The sequence below is a fragment of the Dipodomys spectabilis genome, unplaced genomic scaffold (assembly GCF_019054845.1).
Source record: "Dipodomys spectabilis isolate Male_0828 unplaced genomic scaffold, ASM1905484v1 ptg000060l, whole genome shotgun sequence".
NCBI classification, from domain to species: Eukaryota; Metazoa; Chordata; class Mammalia; order Rodentia; family Heteromyidae; genus Dipodomys; species Dipodomys spectabilis.
Window position 1 is genome coordinate 869416 of NW_024870737.1, and position 21933 is coordinate 891348.

General features: G+C 45.3%; 1 protein-coding gene across 1 annotated transcript; it reads right to left on the minus strand.

Annotated features, from left to right (window-relative positions):
- Positions 1-1266: 1266 nt before the first annotated feature.
- On the minus strand, positions 1267-7111 carry Prrg3 (proline rich and Gla domain 3). The gene is made up of 4 exons (XM_042680384.1): positions 7084-7111; positions 3391-3428; positions 2183-2343; positions 1267-1794 (listed from the first exon to the last, which is right to left on the minus strand). The coding sequence occupies exons 2-4, from the start codon at positions 3395-3397 to the stop codon at positions 1267-1269; spliced, it is 696 nt and encodes a 231-aa protein (XP_042536318.1). The 5' UTR covers positions 3398-3428; positions 7084-7111.
- Positions 7112-21933: the final 14822 nt, after the last annotated feature.

The following is a 21933-nucleotide window of genomic DNA, read 5'->3' on the forward strand; positions in this document are numbered from 1 at the left end:
AGAGCAGGTTATCTCTGTCCAACTCTTCCCAAAGCCTCACAGAAAATGGGCCAGCACCTGGCCACAGCAGAGCACATCCCTCATGGGCCTTCAACCTCAGATCATTGGTTTCCCCAGCAAGAAGTTCATAAAGAGACACTATACGTTCTTCTTCCCAGGTGGGCACTGTCATTAGGAAAAATTGTCCATCAGAATGCGTCTATTCACAAAAGAGAAGTAACTTACAAGCTCAAAGCTAGAGTGCTCAGCGCCAAAGAGGCCAAGCTCCTGACTTTCATTGTTCTCATACAAGAAGCAAAACCTTCAGCTCTCTCTCCCAGCTTGTACCTTAACCACTCAAGCTATGAGACCCACAGACAGGGTGAGGACCATCCATTTTTCCCCTGGACAAAGTACCCTAAGGTTGCAAGTGGGCTCATGCCACCAGGCAGTGGTTTTAGCACATCTGGTACACTGGTCGGGGAAGCCAAGCACATCAGAAACAGGATGGCAAAGCTCATGTGGGCCCCTTGGTCAATAGAAAGGAAGGAGCTTTGCCACCCAGCCATTCGGCCTGCATCCTGCACACCCTGCCCTCCTGGCAGGTTGCTATAAACATTACTTCCAACCTGGTCAGGAGTGTGTGGGTGTGGCTCAGAGGAGGGTTACACTACAAATCTGGACAACTGGTTGCCCCTGGCTACCTGTGAATGGCCCAGGTGTGACTGTTTTATTCTAGGATGTCCATAGTTGGTTCATCTGTTATTACATAGTTTGCTTTGTTTATTCATCAATTCTTGTCCCTGTCCTCATAATCTAAGTAAGGACAGAAAGCACTGAAAAGTTGTGGAACACAGGTACTATAGGCCTGGCTTCTCTCGCTCACTTCTGGGGCCTAGGACCCCAGATATAGAGAGATCTCTAGCCAGCCCCACAGCCCCAGGGGCTGAGCCTGTGGAGATTCTGGCCACCATCAACAGAGAGGGGGGGGTGATTCCTTTGGCATAAGAGAAGCCAGTCCCAATAGGAGGGCAGGATGGTGCGAAGTTGGGGGGGGGCGGCTCTAGAGGAGGTACGCTCTTCCCAGTGGGTTTTGACTCCTGCATGTTCCATACCCCCCACCTCCACACTGGTGTGTGTCAACTGGCTTCCTAAGAATCCATGGTTAGGGAATTATTTGGCAACAAGGACGCTAAGGCTGTTCTGTGGTGACAGTCTTTCAAATGTTCAGAAGGAAACAGGAGGCCCGTGAAAGAGGCTTTCTTTGGGGCCAGGGCACGCACCACACTACTTGTCTGTGCCAGGGCTGGCAGCCACTATCTCTTCATACTTTGGAGGTGGGTCACTGTAACAGACACTGGCCTCCTCACTGTTGCCCTCCTGGGGTGCAGTGACCTCTTCATAAGACGGGGGAGGACTGGCACTGGACAGTCTGGAGAGAGACAGCTCAGGGAGGTAGAGGGTACTCTCCAGCCGGACCGTAGCTCTGCTTCCCCGGCTGGTCCCCAGCACTACCTGTGGGTTGCCCCCCACCTCACGATGCACAGAGGACTCCCCCTGGCTATGCACAGTACCCCTATACACCATGACCCGGGGGAGGCTGTGCCCAGCGCGACTGGCTAGATACCGGTTCTGAGCATAGGAAGGGTGGTGGCGAGTTGCTTTCTGCAGCTGGCATCTCCAGATGATGAACAAGGCGATGACAATCAGCAGAACTACCCCCAGAAGGGGCACCACCACGTACATGGCATCTGAGCTCTGCGAGGGATCCCGGACCGAGTAGACTGCATTCGGGTACCCCTTCCAAAACTCCATCTGTAAGAGAGAAGAGGCCACTCACATCTGGGGGGGGGGGGAAGGGTGCCACGTAATACTTACCAAACACCTGTAAACCACATGCACCTCCCAAGCCTCCCCAGACCTCAGGCCATCTCCTATGAAGTTGCTCAGGACCAAGTCTTCGGTACTCTTTCCCCTCCTCATCTGATTGGCATCTAAGGAGTGCACAAAGGTCAAAGGACAAAGCATCCCTTTGAGGAAGGCCTCAAAAAGTCTCACAATAGCACTGGATGGCCATTCTTTCAGTTTCTTTTTGGCCCCAGTGCACATGCTCCAGGCCAGGGTGGCTTTCCTCCCTAGCTTCTGACTAGTCTGAGGTACCCAGGCCTGTTCTTCCAGAAGCCAGCCCCGGGGAAGTACGTGCCGTTTTCTCTTTGTTCTCAAACACCTCCTTGACCTCCTCGTAGCTGCAGATCTCTTCCATGCACTCACGCTCGATGGTGCCCTGGCGCAGCTCCTCCAAGAACTCATTGGCCCGAGGAAACCGCTTCAACACTGCATGCGCATTCTTGGCCTCCAAAAACACTGAGGATAGAGCTGCAATGAGGCTACACAGAGGCTCTTTCAAATCATGTCCACCCAGAGACACAATTATTGAAGGGGATAAGGCAAGTCAAACAGAGGCCATGCCAGATCTTCACCCAAAGGTAAGGGGCTGTTACTTTTTGTGCCTCTAGTGCAAAAGGCCAAGCAAGAGGGACTCAGGGGTAGGCTTTTTGTGATGCCATAATGTTCTGTCTGGAATACCAAGGTCACAGCAGGCTGCAGCCGCTTGGGAAGACAGAAGTAAAGGGAAGGCAAGTAAAGAGGGAAGTTCCTGTTGCACCTGACTGAGAAAGAGGGAAAATTATAGCTATTGGAGTTCTCATAGCTGCAATTTCTCTTGAAAAAGAATGTCTCCATCCCTGTCCCGAGAATGGGTTCCTCTTGGAGGCTGACACTGGTAGGACGAATACAAGCCCAAGAAAGTCCCACCAGGGTGGCAACTCTTCGTCTGAACTATCAGGACATGTAGCATAAGTAGTGATGTTTGAAGCAGTCTAGGAGAACCTAGACCATGGAGGAGCAGGGCACTGGAAACATATGGACTTGAAAGGACCTTTTGGAATGCATTAAGAGGTCTATATGGAGAATCTGAGCAGGTGTTCCTTTGGAATTGACCCTTCCTGCAAAACTATCATAAGGCAGTAGACATATTGAGTTATTCCAGAGACAAACCTAGCTACAACTAGTTGAGACTATGACTATGAGCTATGCACTCCCAGGAGCTGAAGATGAAACTGGTAACATTTACTCCTAGTATTCACTCAAAGGTAACACTGTTTAGTTCTTGTGTCAAGTGATGGCACTCAATGGCAGGGCTGCTGGGTTTTGTCGGTAGGCCCATTATGCAAGCCTGTCTCATCGGTGTGCCTGAGGGTTGAGAAGCTACTGATCAGCTAAGCAGACAGTGGCCACAGGGCCACTGAGGACAAGAAAGCTGGAATGGACTTGGGAGATGAATTCATGCCTTTCCCATGAGCCCTTGGGCATGGCTCTTCCCCCCACTGGACTGAGCCTGAAAAAATTTACCTGCCATGATGTTCCTTTAGCGCCACCGTCTCACTTGCCTGAGAAATGAAAAAAGTAGATTTATGGTGAAATCACATCCAGAAAACTATAGGCACCTTCCTGGCCTTGAGCTGTGACCCCCCCACCACATGGCTCTAGTCTCAAAGCCAAACAGTATCATGAGATGCAGCACCCCAAGCTCCTGCTGATTCTCATTCTCCCTACAGCTCTTCTCAACAGTCCTCAAGTCTCACCACAGCCCTGCAAGGCCCAGCAGAGCCCAAAGCAAATCTTCCAGCTATTTCCTCCAGAAAACATTCTGAGTGTCCAGAAGACTTTAGGACTTTTCTTTTTAAAAAAAAAAAAAAAAAGTTCCTGTGAACTAGGGCTCCTTTTTTTCCCTCAATCCTGAAATGAATCTTTGGGCCTTCAAACTGGAAAGGACCATAGTAGCACATGAAGAAATGAAGCCGATAGACATTGATCAGGAAATGGAAGGTTAAGCAAATTGACAGTGACATAGGCAGGAGCTGAATTCGGAACAGATTTTGCCCACAGTGGCAAGTCCTAGATACCTCTAATGACAAGCTTGTTTTTTAAAACAGCAAACATAAAGCAGCAGCACAGATAACCATCTCTACAGTAACCTCCAGTGGATACCTGTTGCTGGTTTGATCCTCTATATACAACATAGCTGTTTCTTATAAATCCAGATGACCTGCTAGTTCATCTTTACAAGAAATGGAGGAAAGATACTAGGCTCTTCCAGAAGCATACATCGTCTCATCTCTCTTTACATTAAAGACTACTGCAGCAAAGTACAAAGACACAAATTTAAATGATCAATATGGAGACAGGGCTGGGGCTATGACTCAGTGGTAGAGTAACATGACTAGCTCAAGCAAGACTCTGGGTTCCATCCCCAGTGCCACAACAAAGCAAAAACAACAAAAAAGAAAAAAACAATAACAATGAGAAAAACTGAGCTACTGACTACAAGAGAGGCCTCTCATGTGGACTCTTGTCCCAAATCCTATCTCCTGCTAAGGAGCTACCAAGCTAATATGTCAACCATGGGCATGGCAGCCTTCCTCAAAATACACATACATTCTGGAACACTGGGTCACTCTACATCTGGGAGCAATCATCCCATTGTTCCTCTCCCTATGCAGAATCCTGTGTTTAATGACTGACCACCAATGGGATGTAAGGCACATGAGCAGTGTAACCCGTGGGTTACTACCCTTTCTGACTTGGCTACCAGTGTCAACAGTGACAACGAAGCACAGGTGTCCTGGAAGGTCAGCTGTTAAGCAATACACTTCTTTCCTACCGCTAGCTTCAGCTTAATATTGGTGTTTTCAGACTCATATTGTTATTATGCATGTATGACTTCTCATCCTTTTAGAAAACAAGGCAGGATACAAATCAATACATTTAAAACAATGGGAAAGACAGCAGCACTAATACCCAGCTGGGATATCACTGTGTTACTCTGCCACAATTGCAGGGAAAACTACCAAAATACAGATGAGAATTTTCCAACAGATAGGTCTGCCATTGTGACAGAGCTGGTTCTCAGTATCCATAATGGCAGAGAGGGCATATTATCTCAAAATTTTGCTTCTATCACGCATCTCCTAGATCCACATAGTACGGATGTGGAGGTAGTATACCTAAGAAAAAGGGGATTTGGTGGGGAAAAAAATGGGGGTCAGGGTTTGAAAAGAATGGGAAAAGGGTATACTGATACAGGAAGTGAACTTCAGTGTTTTCAAAGACATCTTCTATGGAAAAATGACGTAATAGCTTACATACAGCCATCTTTTTGTCCCAAACACATGGACCTTGGTACATGCATCACCACATAAACCTTAACCCCATGTTGGTGTTAGTCTGCCACCTGCAAACGTCATTAGTTCCATTTGAGCTTCAAAGAAGCCAAGATCTCCCCAAAAGAGCTCACTTGGCTTGGCCCACTCCATTAGTAATTCTGTAGCTACCATCACTGCTGCTGCTGCCGGCCACCACGCGGCCTCCCCCCCTCCCCTGCCCAAAATTTACGGCCCCGCTTCTTCCCCTATAAATACACCATCAATAGGCAGTTACTATGGCAACGGTGAGGAAGCATGAGGGCTCCAGACAGAGAATGCTGCTGCAGTGACACATGTAGATGCCCCTCCTGCCCCTGGTGAATACTGTAAAGCTCCTTGTAGGCTGAAAGAATTTTTAACCCACTCCCCACAGGCACACGAGTGAATCCTGCCAGCCAAGAAAGAAAAGAAAAGAAGGAAGGAAGGCCGGAAACCGGCCGCCACAAACACCTTCCTAACTCCACTGCAGGCCCAAGCCTCTGAATCACAGCCCTGTGGGACACAGGTCCCAGAGTCCCTCACAGGGAGACCAGCAGCCACCAGAGCACCTGGTGTGTCCCAAGGCAGAGCCTCCAAAGCCCTTCTCCAAAGCCCTTTTATTTCCTTCAGTGCTGGCCATGAAAGGGGCTTGTGATTTCCAGATCTCATGATTCATCCACCCACCCAGTGACATGGCATCGCCCCCAGTTAAGTTCAAAGTCTGGGGCCTCCTGTCCCCTGCCCATCGCACCAGCCTTGCAAGTGCCTGTCTTTGCCCACCTTTGCTTCACCCCAGCGCCCTGCTCAGGAACTCCTGCTTCTGGCCCAGCAGCAGTCTTTCTCCACCAGGTTGAATCGAGACCCCCCAAACGCTTTGGCCCTCCAAGACTCCAGATCCCCCCAACCCACAGTGCCGCGCGCCCAGCGCAGTGACCCTGACCACCGCCGAACCGTGCCCTCGGGGCTGGGGCGCCCAACCAACGGCCTCACCGTTCTGCAGGCCCAGGGGGTGGCCGCCCTGTTTGCGCACGCAGCCCGCCACCTCGCTGCGGCGCCTCTTCCAGCAGGGCCCCTGTCCCCGCCCACCTGCTCCCCGTCGGCCAAGCCCCCGGCCCAGCCCTGACGTCTCTTTCCCTCCGTCCCTCCCCGTCCTGCTCCCCACCCCTCTCCGCGCTCCCCACACACCCCTGCAACCTCAGGCGCCCCTCCCTCCCCACATCCCTTCGCCAACCCAACCAGGGCCAAAGTGTGCCGGGAGCCCCCGCCCTCACAGCCAGGCTGCCCAGGCCCTGCCCATTACCTCGGCTCCCCCCTGCCTGCCCTGCTCTCCTCTGGGGGGCTCCGCTGCTGCCTGCACCCCCCCACACACACCCCGCCGTGCCAGATCTGGCCTCGCGCCCTGCGCCCCGAGCGCGCCTCCCTCGCGCGCCACGACCGCCGTGCCCTGGGGAGCCAAGGCCGCGATCGTTGCTCTGCCCAGCGCACCAGGCCGCCTGTGGGGCCCGGAGAGGAAGCAGGGATGGGGGCGATCGGAGCAGGCCAAGGGGTTAGGGAGGGAGGGCAGGCAAGCCGGGCTGGAGGGGCGGCGGCGCGCGCCCTGCACTGCGTGCCCGCGCCCCGCTCTACCGGCGCCGCCCCTGCCCGCGCCCGTGCCCGTAGCGCCAGGAGGGGGGGCAGGGCGTGGCCAGGGGCGCGCCTCCGAGGACCCTAGGACACCTCGCGGGCCCACTGGTGACCCACACCTCAGGCCCACAGAAGACCTGGCGCAGCAGCAGCTCGAGCGACCGCGCCCAAGGCCCGCGCGTCAGGCGTCCACGCACAGCACACAGCAGCCCCCCTCTTGCTCTTTACCCAGGCTCACCTGCCATTCGGGCCGACCTGGCCCCGGGTACTTCACGGCGGTGGAAAGAAGGGCGAATGCCAGCAGGCCCGTCCTGCCCAGGCCCCACAGAAGAAGGGCTGAGTCTGGCCGCCTTCTGCCAATGACTGAGTGACCTTGGCTGCCTCACTTACCTCCCCCCACCCTATCCCGAGATGGCAAAGCTGCTTTCTTGTAAAAATCGGAGAAATGGAGAGACTCCCTTCTGCTCCCCCTCAAAAGGCTGCAGCCAGATGAAGAAGGAAATGGGCTTGGAAAACCCTGAGGAATAGAAAGGAAAGAGGAAGGAATTTGTCTGGGCCAGGAAGGAGCGCTAGGTGTGTGTGTCAGGAGGTGGGGGGGACCCCCACCCCATTCCGCCTTGGGGGAGGGTCAGCACACATGACTGGGCAAGGTTCTGGAAGCAGAGACAGGACACTAGCATAATAACCACAAGGTTTTAACTTCTAAAGACACAGGACTGACGGAGCCTAGGAAGCTGGAGTCTGAGTCTGGGGAAAAAAATTGCCAAGCTGAAGTGAGGCCTGCCCGTTGCTCCTTGCTTGGTTAAAGGAGCTCTTTGATGTTCTTTGGCCCCTAGGAATGAGCTTGAGAATCTCACAACACTACCCCAAACCCAAGCCAGGCAGAGAAACACCAACTGTCCTGCCAGGCACTTGGAGAGTGGTTGGGGAAGACCTCCTCTGCAGTTGTTCTTCCTGTTGGCTACCCTGGTTACCTTGTCTATACCTTTCTTCTCTGCCAGGGCGCATGGCACATTCCCTTCCACTCCTCCCAATATCAGAGGCCCCTTCCTTCATTGCTTCCTCTTCCCAGGCTGCCTGAGTGTTCCTTGCTATGCCGGACCCTGCGTGGCCTTTGGAGCAGATGCCACAGAGGAAAACAAGATTTCCCGGGGAAGACAATGGCCTCTTTCCATGCAAAATTCAATGGTGTATAGAAGCCCTGGTTCATGAAGTCATGATTAGGGCTTACAGAACGAATCTGCGTCTCATAGGCCCCTCCAGCCTGTTTGCATCCTGAACTATCATGGAATCTTGTTCTGATAGCATTTCCAGTATGCACACAAGGGCTCAAGGTTTCTGCTTTCCTCCGCCTCCACCATCTGCACTTGAACTTCTGGCCTAACAACACTAGCCCACTTCTAGTTCCTTCTTGGAGCTGAATGCCTGTCCTCCCACTATTAGCAAGAACATTCACATCCATTCTTCCCACACCCAGCAGATATCATCTGCATGTTGAGGTCTTGTAAGGTCCTTCCCCCGACATGAGTTCTCCACATTGTCTACAGGGAATAGAAAGCTGGGGCCCTCTATGGATGGCATGGGAGGGGAAAGAAGCAGAGCATCCTTCAGGTGTGGGCTGCTTGCTGTACCTCTTGAGAGGACTATGTACTGGTTCTGTGATGTTCAACGAGTGATTTAGTCTTTCCGAATTAGTTTCTTAAGCTTTTCAATGGGAATGAGGCTGACACCGCCTGCCTCCAAAGGTTTTTAAAGAGTAAAGGAAATAATCACATAGAGTGTGCCTAGTGCTTAAAATGAATCAGCTTCAGCTTCTCTATGATTGCATTCTGCTCAATGAGTGGCTTAGTTATGTTGTGTACTGGCCTTCTCTCTCTTGGGCCAGCACACTGTCTTCCTATGTCTCAAGGCATAAATCCACCAGGGAGTCTCATCCATACCAGGTGCTCACTAGCTCATTGTACAGTAGGGGAGGGGAGAGTGCTCAAGTTGTGAGCTTCAATAATGGTCAGCCATCAGGATGCTTCCACACCCAAAGCAGCCCTGCCATTTACTTCTTCACTGTATAAGCCTCAGCCAATCCCTCTTTTCCTCATCCCTCAACTCCACCAATTCTATCTCCAAAAAGATTTGGCCTTTCCCTTGTCCCATCCCCCTCTCCTCACTCTTTAAACGGTAAGTGCTTCCCCCCCCCCCCCACACCACATTCTTTCTTTTCCTGACACTCATCCATACAGAAAGGCGCCTTCTCTGGTTTTCATAGCTGGAGCTATGTCTGAGCGGTAGTGAATATAAAGAAAGAAAACAACTCCAGAACCAAGCCCCAGCCCATACTGCATTTACAGGTGGGTAGAGGAGTAACCTCAGATGGGAGAGGGAAGAACTGATGGGTGTGACAGGAGGGGAACTGGAAGAATGTAGATACAGGTACAGGAACTGTATCAGGAAGTGGTGGGTGCACCACCAATCAGTCCCACCACATTGGGAAATGAAGGGAGGAAGCCTTCGAGTTCAAGGCCAACCTGGGATACTTAGCAAGTTCCAATTCAGCCAGAGTTATAACAAGATTCTTCATTGAGAAAATTAAAAAGGGGGTGGTAAGCAACTAAAGTGTTCAGCACAAAGGGGTGGTTTGAGGAGAGGAGAGAGATTGAAATAGTCTCCAGGGAGACCAAAGGGTATGTGTTCTATGGAGCTCCAGCATGATTGCCAGACCACATTAAGGCTGCACTTGAAAGTAGATGACTATTGCTTTAAAGGGAAATGATTCAGCATGTCTGCATGATTTTCTCCAACCATGTTCAATTGCATTAATGCACACTCAGTATTGGGATTTTGCTAGATGAGTACAAAGAAATTAATGACAGAGGGACTTAGAAATGACATGTAGATTCAAGGGAGAAATGATCATGAATGGCTGCAGGTTTTCAACTGCATAACGAGAGAGGGAGATAAGGGCAGACTGAGCCGGTGAAGGCAAGAAAGCAGTAGAATCCTCATTCCCGTAGGTGTCAAAGATTGTTCCAATACTCAAAGGAGGGGAATGGTGACTAGAGAGTTGGATGTATGAAGTGATAGGTTTTAAAGGGAGGAGGCCTAAGCATCAGCAGACAATAGATCAGAAAGCAGAACAGGGGCTGGAATTACTGTGGGTACAGAAATCACAAGAACTGCTTAAGTTACATCTAACCAATTGTAATACTGGAGCCCTGATGCCTCATCTCCTCCCTAAAAAGCTCACTATGTCATGGACCTGAAGAGTATCCCATCTCTGAACCTCGGCCCTGAAGCTCACTGGCTCCAGAGGTTAGCTCACCACTAGGAAGGGCCTCACCCTTACCCCAGGTTCCAATTTCTCAGCTTTTACTCAGTTTTGTCCCTGAGCTTTTATGTTCCATTTCCATCTTCTTTCTAAACGGAGGAATTTTTAAAAAAACTTGGTGTAGAGCATTATAATTATAAATATGCAAACACCAGGTATGGCTCAATGAAGAGAATTAACATATGCTTCCTGTCACATATTTACCATACATTTGTGGTGAAAACATTTAAAACTTACTCTTTTAAGTTTCAAGTGTGCAATGCACATAATATTGTTACTGGACATGGTTTCCATGTGCATTGTTGATCTCCAGATGTCTGAGTCCTCCTCCAACTGAAATCCTGTGCCCTTTGACCAATGTCTTCCCAGCCCCCTCACCTCACCACCTCAGCCCCAGCTTGCCACTATTTTGTTCCCTGCTTCTGTGAATTTGATTTGTGTAGAATTCAAATACAAGTAAAAACATGTGATATTTGTCTTCCAACGTCTGCCTCACTTCACTTAGTGTAATTTCCTCTAGGCTCATTCATACTGTTGCAAAAGGCAGTATTTCCTTATTTTATGAATGAATAATGTTTCCTTTGTATATACACCACATTTCTAATGATAAGTCTAGGCGAGGATGGGAGATAAAGAGAAGCCTTCCATATACACTAGGAATGTAAATTAATACCACCATGAAGGGGTCAATATGGAGCTTCCTCAACAAAGAACTTAAATTAGAATTACCACATGAGGGGCTGGGAAGGTGGCTCAGTGGTAGAGCGCTTGCCTTGCATGCATGAGGCCCTGGGTTCGATTCCTCAGCAACACATAAGCAAAAAGAAAAAAGCTGGAACTGGTGCTGTGGCTCAAGTGGTAGAGCGCTAGCCTTGAGCTGAAGAGCTGAGGGACAGCGCCCAGACCCAGAGTTCAGGTCCCACGACCGGACCCAAAAAAAAAAAAAAAAAGAATTACCACATGATTTGGACTATATGACCCAGGCATAGACCCAAAGAAACAGAATTGAGTATGTTGGCTAAGCTGTTGAGAGATAGCTCCAGTCCATGTTCACTGCAGCACTCCTCGCTGCATGCCAGGTGTTAGGAACTCAAACAGTGTCTGTCATGCTCCCATTGCGGCTGCAGGACAGAGACAATCACATGTGTGATTCTGAGATAATGCTTCTTCATTCCAAGAGCCAGAGCCAGCCTGAGAATTTCCCTTCATTCACTCACCACAGCAGCAAACTCTGAGCTGACCTAGACAAACTGTGGTAGGGCAAACAGAGCCAGGAAGCTAGGCTGTAGAGGATACGTGACTGGGGCTGCCAGGTTTTGTGCCTTGAATTCTCTTTCAAACTTCTGTGTCCCACACATAGTCTACATATTCCATGGGAGAGCTTAGTCTGAAATCTAGACCCCTGGATGCTTAGGGACAGCTGGAAAATAATCCAAGATGGGAGGCTGAAGGTTGGCCCTTCCTGAAGTGGGGAGAATCCCTCAGTGGCACGTCAACTTGGGTACTAGAAGTTCTTCCCTTACACTGGATGATCATGGCCTCCTCTGGCCACATGCACTGCCAGAGAGTAGAGGAACTGCTAGGCCAGGATTTGTCAGAGACCATGAAGCATGAAAATCACTAGGGATACATTTTAATCATGGAGATTCTCATGGGTTCATTTGCACTCTGTATAGAAGCAGTGAATGTGAGGGGTCACCAGAGCCCTGCATTACCCAACATCTAGCATGCCTAATAACTGATGCAGGGGTCCAGGTAGAGAAAACTTTCAGAAACTGCTGTGACCTAGACTTTTATCCAAGACAGAGCACCCCCCCCCATCTTCTTCCCCTCCCTTCACATACAGATATAGGCAGACAGACAGACAGACAGACAGACAGACACACACACACACACACACACACACACACATACACACACACACCAGCACGTACCTCTCAGAAACTATAGATTATAAAAGGAAATAGACTGATCAGATTTGGGAGGTCTAGTGACCAAGCAAAGGTCTTTGGAAACACCTGGGAAGAGCATGTGAAGGTCCCCAGAGGTTTCACTATGGTTATTTCAGCATGATGGGCACACTTCAGGGCTGGGGAACCCAAATAAAGTGGCTCCTGGTATAGCCCAATTGAAGCTTTGTTATCCACATCAAACTATGCATCTCTACCTCAACCTATTCATCCACCAGAAGCCAGTAAGCTAGGCTTACACAGACAAGCTCCCCCTCAAGCTTAGCCCTGGCATATTTCATTTTCCCTTCTGCCACCTCCTGGCCACCATGGGTACTGTAGCTATCACCTCCACCCCACCCCCACCCTCAAGAGCCTAGTCCTTTCCCACACAATGCATCAGAAATACTACCAATCACCAACTATATGGCTGAGAATGGCCACTTTAATGAAGAGGAAGCTCATTGGCAGTCTTGAGAGGTTTAATAACAAGTGGTCTCCAGAAAGCCCACACGCAAGGCATCTCTGCCTGAAATTTTCCTCAGTCAAGATACTAGCCCAGTACAGAGATACACTCATGGCGGTTACAGCAAGAGAGACAGATAACATGTTTGCAAATAAGCACAATTGAGATAGAGTTCCATCAAATCTAATCTGACAGCAATTACATGTGCTACCAATTACGCTATTTGAGCCATGATACAATGTTTTCTTTTCTACTTATTGAAAGAGATCCTTCAGACTTAAACAGATGCAGATTTTTGTTATAGATCTCTTTGATGCTTACGTAAAACAATACATGCAAACAACATAAAGTGACTAGAGTATATCAGCTCACATTCTGAGTCCAATTCCCCTATACCACTTTTTCCTTACACAGACATATCTTGTGTTCGAGTCTTGTCTCAGATGCTGACACCCACTCAATAGCCACAGCATTATAATTGAAATTTATAATTATAAATTGAAATTTCTCCTGAGTTCACATAGACATATGAAAGAAAATGTGAAAATGTGAGTGACATGGGGTAAATTTATTTCGTAGACTCGTGGACCTATAGCAGCATATCTAGGGAGAAAAGTAAAGTAGAAGAGGAATATGAGAAAGGCTATAATAGGAGACTGTCATCATAGAACCACTGGCCACAGGACTCACTGAGAGGTAATTTTTGAGCAACATTTAAAGGAGGCAAGAAGGATGACGGGGCAGACAACTGGATGAATATCCTAGGAAAAGGAACTGTAAATGCCAAGGCCCAGAGGCGGCAGTGGTGGTATTAAGGTGCTAGCAGTGCAAGGGAAGGACTGTACTATGACACCCATGCAACTTGCAGAACTTCACACAAGCCACAAGGACAAGACTCACCCATGGTCTCACTAAAGATTTGGTGTATCCTCCCAGTGGGGGATGGGGCTTTCCGCATTGCCCCGATTATATATTCCAAATGTTAAAATTCCTATATAACTAGAACCTAATTCCCAATGTGATACTATTAGGAGATGAAGTCGTAAGTAGGTCATGAGGTGGAAGCCACAGGAATGGCATTGGTGCCTTAATAAAATGAGGCTTTAGGGAGCTCAATTGTCCATTCTACCATATGATCAACACTTTTGGGTTTGGCATGATCTTGTGGTAGTAGGGTCATGAGGTCAGTGTGGCTAGAGCAGAGCTCAGCATGGAAAGACTGAAGATGAGCTTGTTGAAGCCCTTTCATTCCTATATATCTCCATCACTAACAGGCTTCTCCTTGGTTTCAATGTTACCTTGTCAATAGAGCCTTTCCAAACACATCTCCAAAACAGCCTATGTTATGCCCCAGTTTCTTTTCCTCTGTAACATTTTTCCATGCTTAATGTTTTTTTCTGATCCACTCATATCCACCTCTGACCCACCAGATTGTCAGCTGTGAAAGAGCCAGGCAGTCTCTAAGGCCTTTTCTGTCTTCTTATATTGTTCTCTACCACATAGCCTAGGACTATGTTTCTTTGAAATAATCACCCACAATTCCACCATTCCGATAAAGCTATTGAAGTGTTGTTCTTACTGTTTGGGACTTTTGTTTTGTTTTGGGGCTTGAACTCAGAGCCTAGTACTCTCACTTGGCTTTTTTGCTGATGGCTCTACCTCTTGAAGCACACCTCCACCTCTCTTGTTTTGCTGGTAAATGGGAGACAAGAGGTTCATGGATTTTCCTGGCTAGGCTGGCTTCAAACCATAATCCTCACATCTCAGCTTCCTTAGTAGCTAGGATTACAGTCATGAGCCATAGATGCTTGTCTTGCAAAAGTGCATTTTCTTGTTCATGTTTTATATATAAACTCAGTGTTAAAAAGGCAATATGAAATAGAGACCCAGAAACACAACAAATCAAAGAAAGGTTGGACAAAAAAGATTGCATGAAGTTGCAGAGCTTCTGCATGGCAAAGGACATAGCTAGCAAGATCGATAGAAAGCCTACGGATTGGGAGAAGATCTTCACTAGCCATACAACAGACAAGGGTCTCATATCTAAAATATACTTGGAACTCAAAAAATTAAATCCCCCCAAAACAAATCTTCAAAGAAACAACTGCCCAATAAATAAGTGGGCTAAAGACTTAAAGAGAAACTTCTCTGAAGAAGAAAGAAGGATGGCCAATAGACACATGAAGAAATGCTCAACCTCTCTAGCCATAAAAGAAATGCAAATCAAAACAACATTAAGATACAACCTCATCCCAGTTAGAATGGCAAAAATCAAGAACTCTAATAACAACAGATGCTGGAGGGGATAAGGACAGAAGGGAACCTTACTTCATTGTTGGTGGGAGTGTAAACTTGTTCAACCACTTTGGAAAGCAGTATGGAGGTTCCTCAAAAGACTCCACATAGAGCTCCCCTATGACCCAGCAACCCCACTTTTGGGCATTTACCCAAATGTTTACAAACAAGACCACACTAAAGCTACCAGCACAACTATGTTTATTGCAGCATTATTTACTATAGCTAAGATATGGAACCAACCCAGATGCCCCTCAGTGGATGAATGGATCAAGAAAATGTGGTACATATACACAATGGAATTCTATGCCTCCATCAGAAAGAATTACATTGCCCCATTTGTTAGGAAATGGAAAGACTTGGAAAAAATTATATTAAGTGAAGTAAGCCAAGCCCAAAGAAACATAGGTCCCATGGTTTCCCTTATTTGCAATATTTAGTATATGTATGAGTCAAGCAGAAAAGATCAGATAAGGTGATGTTAGGAAAATGAACCCTAAGATATGTATTTAAATGTTTTTTTCTTTCATGCATTTGTTTCTAACGCATTTATAAGATTATTTCTTTGTTGCTTTGTATGTCCCTCCCCCACAGTATAACCCCTGCTTTCACTGTATTTGATGTCGGTATAATTTGTGGAGGGGAAGGGGAAAAACAAGTTGTTTAAATAAGGATACAGGTGGACCCATTGCAACAATGAGAAGTACAAGTTGTCATGTCGTACAAGTTGTCATGTCGAAAACAAACCTTACAATTTTGGTGGTGGGGGAGAGGATTGGGTGAGGGGGTGGGGGGGGGGGAGGATGGGAAGGGATGGGAAGGGGAAACAAAGGAGGAGGCTACAATGCTTGATAAGAAATGTACTCATTATCTTGCCCATGTAATTGTAACCCCTCTGTGCAGTATTTTCACAATACAAACAAATAAATAAATAAATAAAATAAAAAGGTAATATGAGTTTTTTTATTTTTAGCTTCATTGAATAAAAAAGTGTCAAAGGACACATTATACAAATATTCAGCTAAAAAGTATTTAAAACAGAAAATTAAACATTTCCCCAAATTACATGATGCAGTGAGAATCATGTTACCATGATGGCATCGACACATGAATTCAGTGCTCTCTGTTTGGGGGGGCGGGCTGGGAGAGTTCTTTGGCCATTGTAAGCAATGCTGTCAAGGTTGCACTGCCACAGAGTATTTGCACATACATGTTGTTTTCATGCTATACTTTTACCTTTTCATCAGTTAACACATACATTTTTAATCCGTATGGAATTGAGTTTGACTGGAGGTGTAAGTTAGGAATTCAGTATATTGTTATAGTTGTAGCAAATCCTTTTCATAGTTTGAGTCATCATCCTGAAAGATACATATTATAACCTTCAGTGCTGAAATCCCTGAAGATCAAAATCCCAAAAGTGAAAAGTCCAGAAAGAACAAAATGTTACATGAACAATTTTGGAAATAAATTAAATCTTCTAAAATATATTTGCATACATTTAAAAATGTTATTTGCACAAATTATACAAAAAGATTTCATTGAAATATTTGCAGCAAGCATATAATGTACAGTATTTGATAGGGTCATTGTGATATGTATGTGTGTGTGTGTGTGTGTGTATTGTCCTTTAAAGCACATTTATTTATAATTTTTGTGATAGTCCTGGGGCTTGAACGCAGGGCTTGGGAACTCTCCCTGAGGTATTTTTGGTCAAGGTTAGTGTTCGATCACTTGAATCACAGTTTCACTGTCATTTTTTGATGGGTAATTGGAGATAAAGGTTTCATGGACTTTCCTGCTTGTGCTGGCTTTGTACTGAGATCCTCAGATCTCAGCTTCCTAAGCAGCTAGGATTATAGACGTGAGCCATTGTCATGTGGCCACTTACACTTTTATTTAGAGGGTTTGGGAGACATAAAAGTACAACAAATTGCTTCATAGGCCACTTTGCACAGTTTGATAGGTGATCATAACATACACAGACTCAGCTATAGTCACAGCTTTAGAACTATGCTCATCTGAAATCTTGTGAAGGACAGGACAGCCACCCAGCTTGCTATCATGCTGAAGGATGCCACCTTTTCCCAGGGCAGATGCACGCAAAGGACATCTCCTACTAAAGAGGTTTCAGTATCTATGTACATGCCCACATTCACACACTCACTGTGGTGAGACTGCATTTTCCAAGAAGTAAGTAGAAAAGAAACGAATTCAAATCTTTCAAAGTCTATTCACAATGTATACTTCCATTTCCAATTATACCGTTCCAATATTGAAAAGATGAAACATAGTCTGCACATCTAATCAAGTTGTGTGAAGAAATACTGGTCATCTTAACTCGTGGAAAAACTTAAGAAAACTTGACATATGGTAAAGGAAATGGTGATAACAGAATACAGGCAATGGATTATGACATCCATTAGACCATCATGAGGTATGTAGAAGTTTGGGGTCACAATGAGTAACAGCTTTCTTTTCTTTCAGGGCCTGGTGCTCATGACAGAATGCATTCATTTGCTCCATGGCACTACTCTTCTATTTTTCTTCAAATTCTATTATGATTCAATATACAGCACTATTAGCATTCCCTATAAAAGTTTCCCATTGTGTGTGCTGTGGTTCTATGCTGCTTTAGGAACTCCGAAGTCCATCCTGCTCACCCTTGCAGTAATGTAATGATGATCCAATGCCAATACTGAAATAAAGACAATGAAGTAAGAAAGGAGAGGAGAGAGGGAGGGAAGAGAGAGAGGACACAAAGAATGACAGAGACAAGACAGACATAGAGAGAACCCAGCAGCATCACAAGTATCATACTATGGCATATGAGGTTCAAATCCCTCATTAACTTGGCTGGCTTCTGTAAGAAAATATGGCTTTAATTGATTAAAGCTTCTAGAATTTCATCTCAGGAAAGGAATGCCAATGCGTACAAATGATGGAATTTGAAACCAACTTTTTCATTGTTGCCTTATGGCACGGGTAATCAACATATCTGTATTTCCTGCCAAGAGCACAAGCTTAATGGGAAAATAAAGCTTTACTCATAACACCTTGAAATTAACTTTTACTAGCCTTGGTGGCACCTAATTTCAAATCTGTAGTTACTGTTTGGGGATTCAATTAAACTCCATTTTCTTTTGCAAAGTCCACCAAATCTTCCAATAAGCATTTATACTAGTGTTTCTTCCAGTTATTAATGCATATGAGAGAATAAGTTCAAGAAATTGTCAGGCAATGTATATATTTGGTTTCAAAAAGAAACAAAAGAAACCAGGCACCAGTGGCTCACACCTGTAATCCTAGCTACTCAGGAGGCTGAGATCTGAGGATCATGGTTCAAAGCCAGCGCGGGCAGGAAAGTCCGTGAGACCCTTATCTCCAATAAACCACCAGAAAACTGGAAGTGGCACTGTGGCTCAAGTGGTAGAGCACTACCCTTGAGCTGAAGAACTGAGGGACATCCTTCAAGCCCAGACTTCAAGCCCCACGACCAACAAAAAAGAAAAGAAAGAGGAAAATATGAAAACAAAACGTTTTGTTTTGTTTTTGCTTTTAAAGTACTACATGAATTTATTTCTTTTTTTTCTTTCATTTTGTTTTCCTTTAGTCTATCCCCTGCTGTTACTGTTTATATATGTTATCTGATTTAGGGAAGGGAAGGAGAATAACAAACTAGTCAGACAAAGGACAAAGGGTGAGCCAATGCAACAGTGATACTCACAAGACACTACGTTGAAAATGAACTTCACAACTTGGGGGGAGGGGTGTGGGGAGGAGGGAAAGCAAGAGAGGGGTAACAATATTCCACAAGAAATGTAGTCATTACCTTACTTACATAACTGTAACTTCTCTGTACATCATCTTCACAATAAAAAACAATAAGAAAAGAAAGGAGAAAGAAAAAGAAAAAGGAGAAAGAAAGACTAGCAGCAGAGTGATTGCCTAGTACATGTGAATCCTGTATTCAGTCTCTAGCAACCCTCATACCACCCCTCCCCTCACACATACTCAGGAAATTGTTCAAAGTGTCATCTATAGACCAGACAGAAAATTTCAATTATTCTATGTTAGTGTATATATACATATATATGCACATATATTCTTATCTTCTTCATCATTCAAATTATTCACCACCCAGGTGCTGCCAGTTCCTAACTACTCAGAAGTCTGAGATCTGAAGGTTGTGGTTTGGAGCCGGACCCACCAGGAAAAGTCTTTTGACACTCCTATCTCCAAATAACCACCAAGAAGCAGGAAGTAGAAGTGTGGCTCAAGTGGTAGAGTGCCAACTATGAGCAAAGAAAAAAAGACCTAAGGGATATTGCCCAGGCCCTGAATTCAAGTCCCAATATCCCATATAGGCGTGTAAAAAAAGTTCTTAACCAAGAACTTTTAATGATGGGTTTTGTATAAGCAACTGCGCTGCTCCAAAGGTTACTCAACTTGTCAGATTCTATTTATTCTCTGCTAAAGTGAGCACAGCATTGTGCCTGAAGCCTAGCCCAGGAGTCTGCATTGGAATAATCTGGCCAGTATCCTATACACAGTTGAAAATGTGCCATTCCATTCCCAAAATCCAACTTCCTATGCCTGTAGTATGACTTCCTTTTTAATATATGGCAAATGCAATTCTCAAGATTCAGCACTGAGAATTTTAATCTTCCCAGACTGACATTGTTGAGATTTTGATCTTCAGAAATTTTTTAAATTAAGCTGTCTTGATCTTTCAAGATTTCAGCATTTGGGAATTTGAACAAGCGATGTATCAGACTTGTTAGTAAATGGCCCAAGTACCATTCCACTTCGTTCTCCTCTCTGTCAATTTCCTAACCACAATTGTTCAATATTCTATGTATCTACCCTCTAGAATAGTTTCATAAAGTTACCCAAGACACAAAACTATAATTGCTATCCTGGTCGTAATTGCAAAAAAAAATCTAAATTAAATCTGGTGACACTGCTAACTTTAGAATCTAATTCTCTGCAATCAAGTTATTAGCATTTTACTATTTTTCTAACGTTCATTTGATGGGCTTTCTAGTTTCCTTATACATCCTTCAAACTTTAAAGTATTTCTTGCATAGTTGTTTTGTGTACATATAATTGTTACAGTTATGCATGAGATTTTTCCCCATTATAAATGCTAATTATTGCTGGCTTGTGAGAAATATGCTGACTTTTGTAAAATTATGTGTATCCATCTGTTTGGCTAAACAATACCTTACTCATCATTACTTCAGAGATAATTAGAGAATTTGCAAATAATGATAAATGTATTTCCTCCCCTGTTGAATTTATGCTATTTCAACCACTGTCCTGGGTACTTTAAGTGTATCATATTCAGGAACAATCTTTTTGTCCTAACCCACTACTATTTTTGTTTTAATCAGGAAAGGAACTTAAATTTTATTAAATGATTTTTATTTGAAAAATTTTTTGACAAGTATTGGGGTTTGAACTAAGAAATTTGCACTCAGATGGTTTGTTTGATTCGCTTGCTGGTGGTTGTTAATGTACCATTTGAGCCAAGTCTCCAGCAGGGCTGTTTGCTGGTTATTTTGGAGATGGAGTCTCACAGAGCTTTCTGTCTGGGCTGGTCTCAAACTGACATCCTGTACATGTCAGTACTTCACAAATGTAATATGTCTGTACCCAGCTGAAGAATGTTTTCCACTGCATGGAGATTTCAAATTTTACCTAACACTTTCTCAGATAATTGTGGATGTAGTTTTCGTTGGTCATTATTTTCTAAAAAAATATGAATTTGCTTCCTTTTTTATTGTCAGTCATGGGCTTGAACTCTGGGCCTGGGTGCTGTCCCTCAGCTCTTCAGCTCAAGGCGAGCACTCTACCTCTTGAGCCTCAGCACCACTTCCAGTTTTCTAGTGGTTTATTGGAGATAAGAGTCTCATGGACTTTCCTGCCTGGGCTAGCTTTGAACTACGATCCTCAAATCGGAGCCTCCTGAGTAGCTAGGATTACAGGCGTGAGCCACTAGCACCTGGCTTGAATCTGCTTCTTAAAAGTAGAGTTACAAATCCCTAATAATGAAATTATTGCATGTGAATCTTTTAAAGGTCCACTGTGGATCTGTATTGCTTTTTATTGTCTTTGACATTTTTATTAAAATATTTCATCGTTTTAGTTTATTTTCAGTCATGATTATCTTTTCCCCTATGATTTACCATTTTCCTTTTCTTCCCAGTGCACGACAGGGGTGGTTTCATTTTGTGCTGCAATAGCAATGTTTGTGATCAATTTTCAACATTTTCTCAACATTAAACACTTCATAGTTAAGTCTTGTTTGTCTCTTTTATTGCTTATCTTTTTGGCATAGTTCTCATTGTTTTAATGTAGATCCGTCTACTGCTTTGTTTTACTCTGGCCAGCCTTCACATTCTTTTCAAGATAGAACTGCCTTAAGGAACAGAAAGTTTTTCATATGTGTTTCTTAGCATTCTGTGACATGACCTTACAGATGAAGAAAAGAGTAAATCGAGAGACTCCAAAAGTGCCCTTAGAAGCCGGGCGCTGGTGGCTCACGCCTGTAATCCTAGCTACTCAGGAGGCTGAGATCTGAGGATCGCGGTTCAAAGCCAGCCCGGGCAAGAGAGACCGTGAGACTCCTAGCTCCAATAAACCACCAGAAAACCGGAAGTGGCGCTGTGGCTCAAGTGGTAGAGCGCTCGCCTTGAGCTGAAGAGCTGAGGGACAGCGCCCAGGCCCAGAGTTCAAGCCCCACGACTGACAAAAAAAAAAAAAAAGTGCCCTTAGAGCTGTTGCATTGCTTCACCCTTTTTCTTACCATTTTGTTGCTCCCCTTCCCTTCCCCAAATCAGCTAAACATATATACAAGATACAAGGTACCAAAGTCAAATACAGTGACAACGGGAAAACAAAAACAAAAAACGAAAGAAAAAAATCATGTAATACATTAAAAACAACAAGAAAGAAAAACCTCTTGTGTCCATGTCTTGTTTTTTTTAAGAAGCAAAATATTTTTTATTTGTATTTATTTGCTTTTTATTTTTTTAAATTTTCCTGTAAAGA

What these genes read in the sequence shown, in the direction of transcription:
- Prrg3 (XM_042680384.1), bottom strand. An exon ending in TTGAGAACAAAGAGAAAACG is followed by an intron (nt 1,795 to 2,182) that starts GCACGTACTTCC and finishes TCTCTCTTACAG; the next exon opens with ATGGAGTTTTGGAAGGGGTA.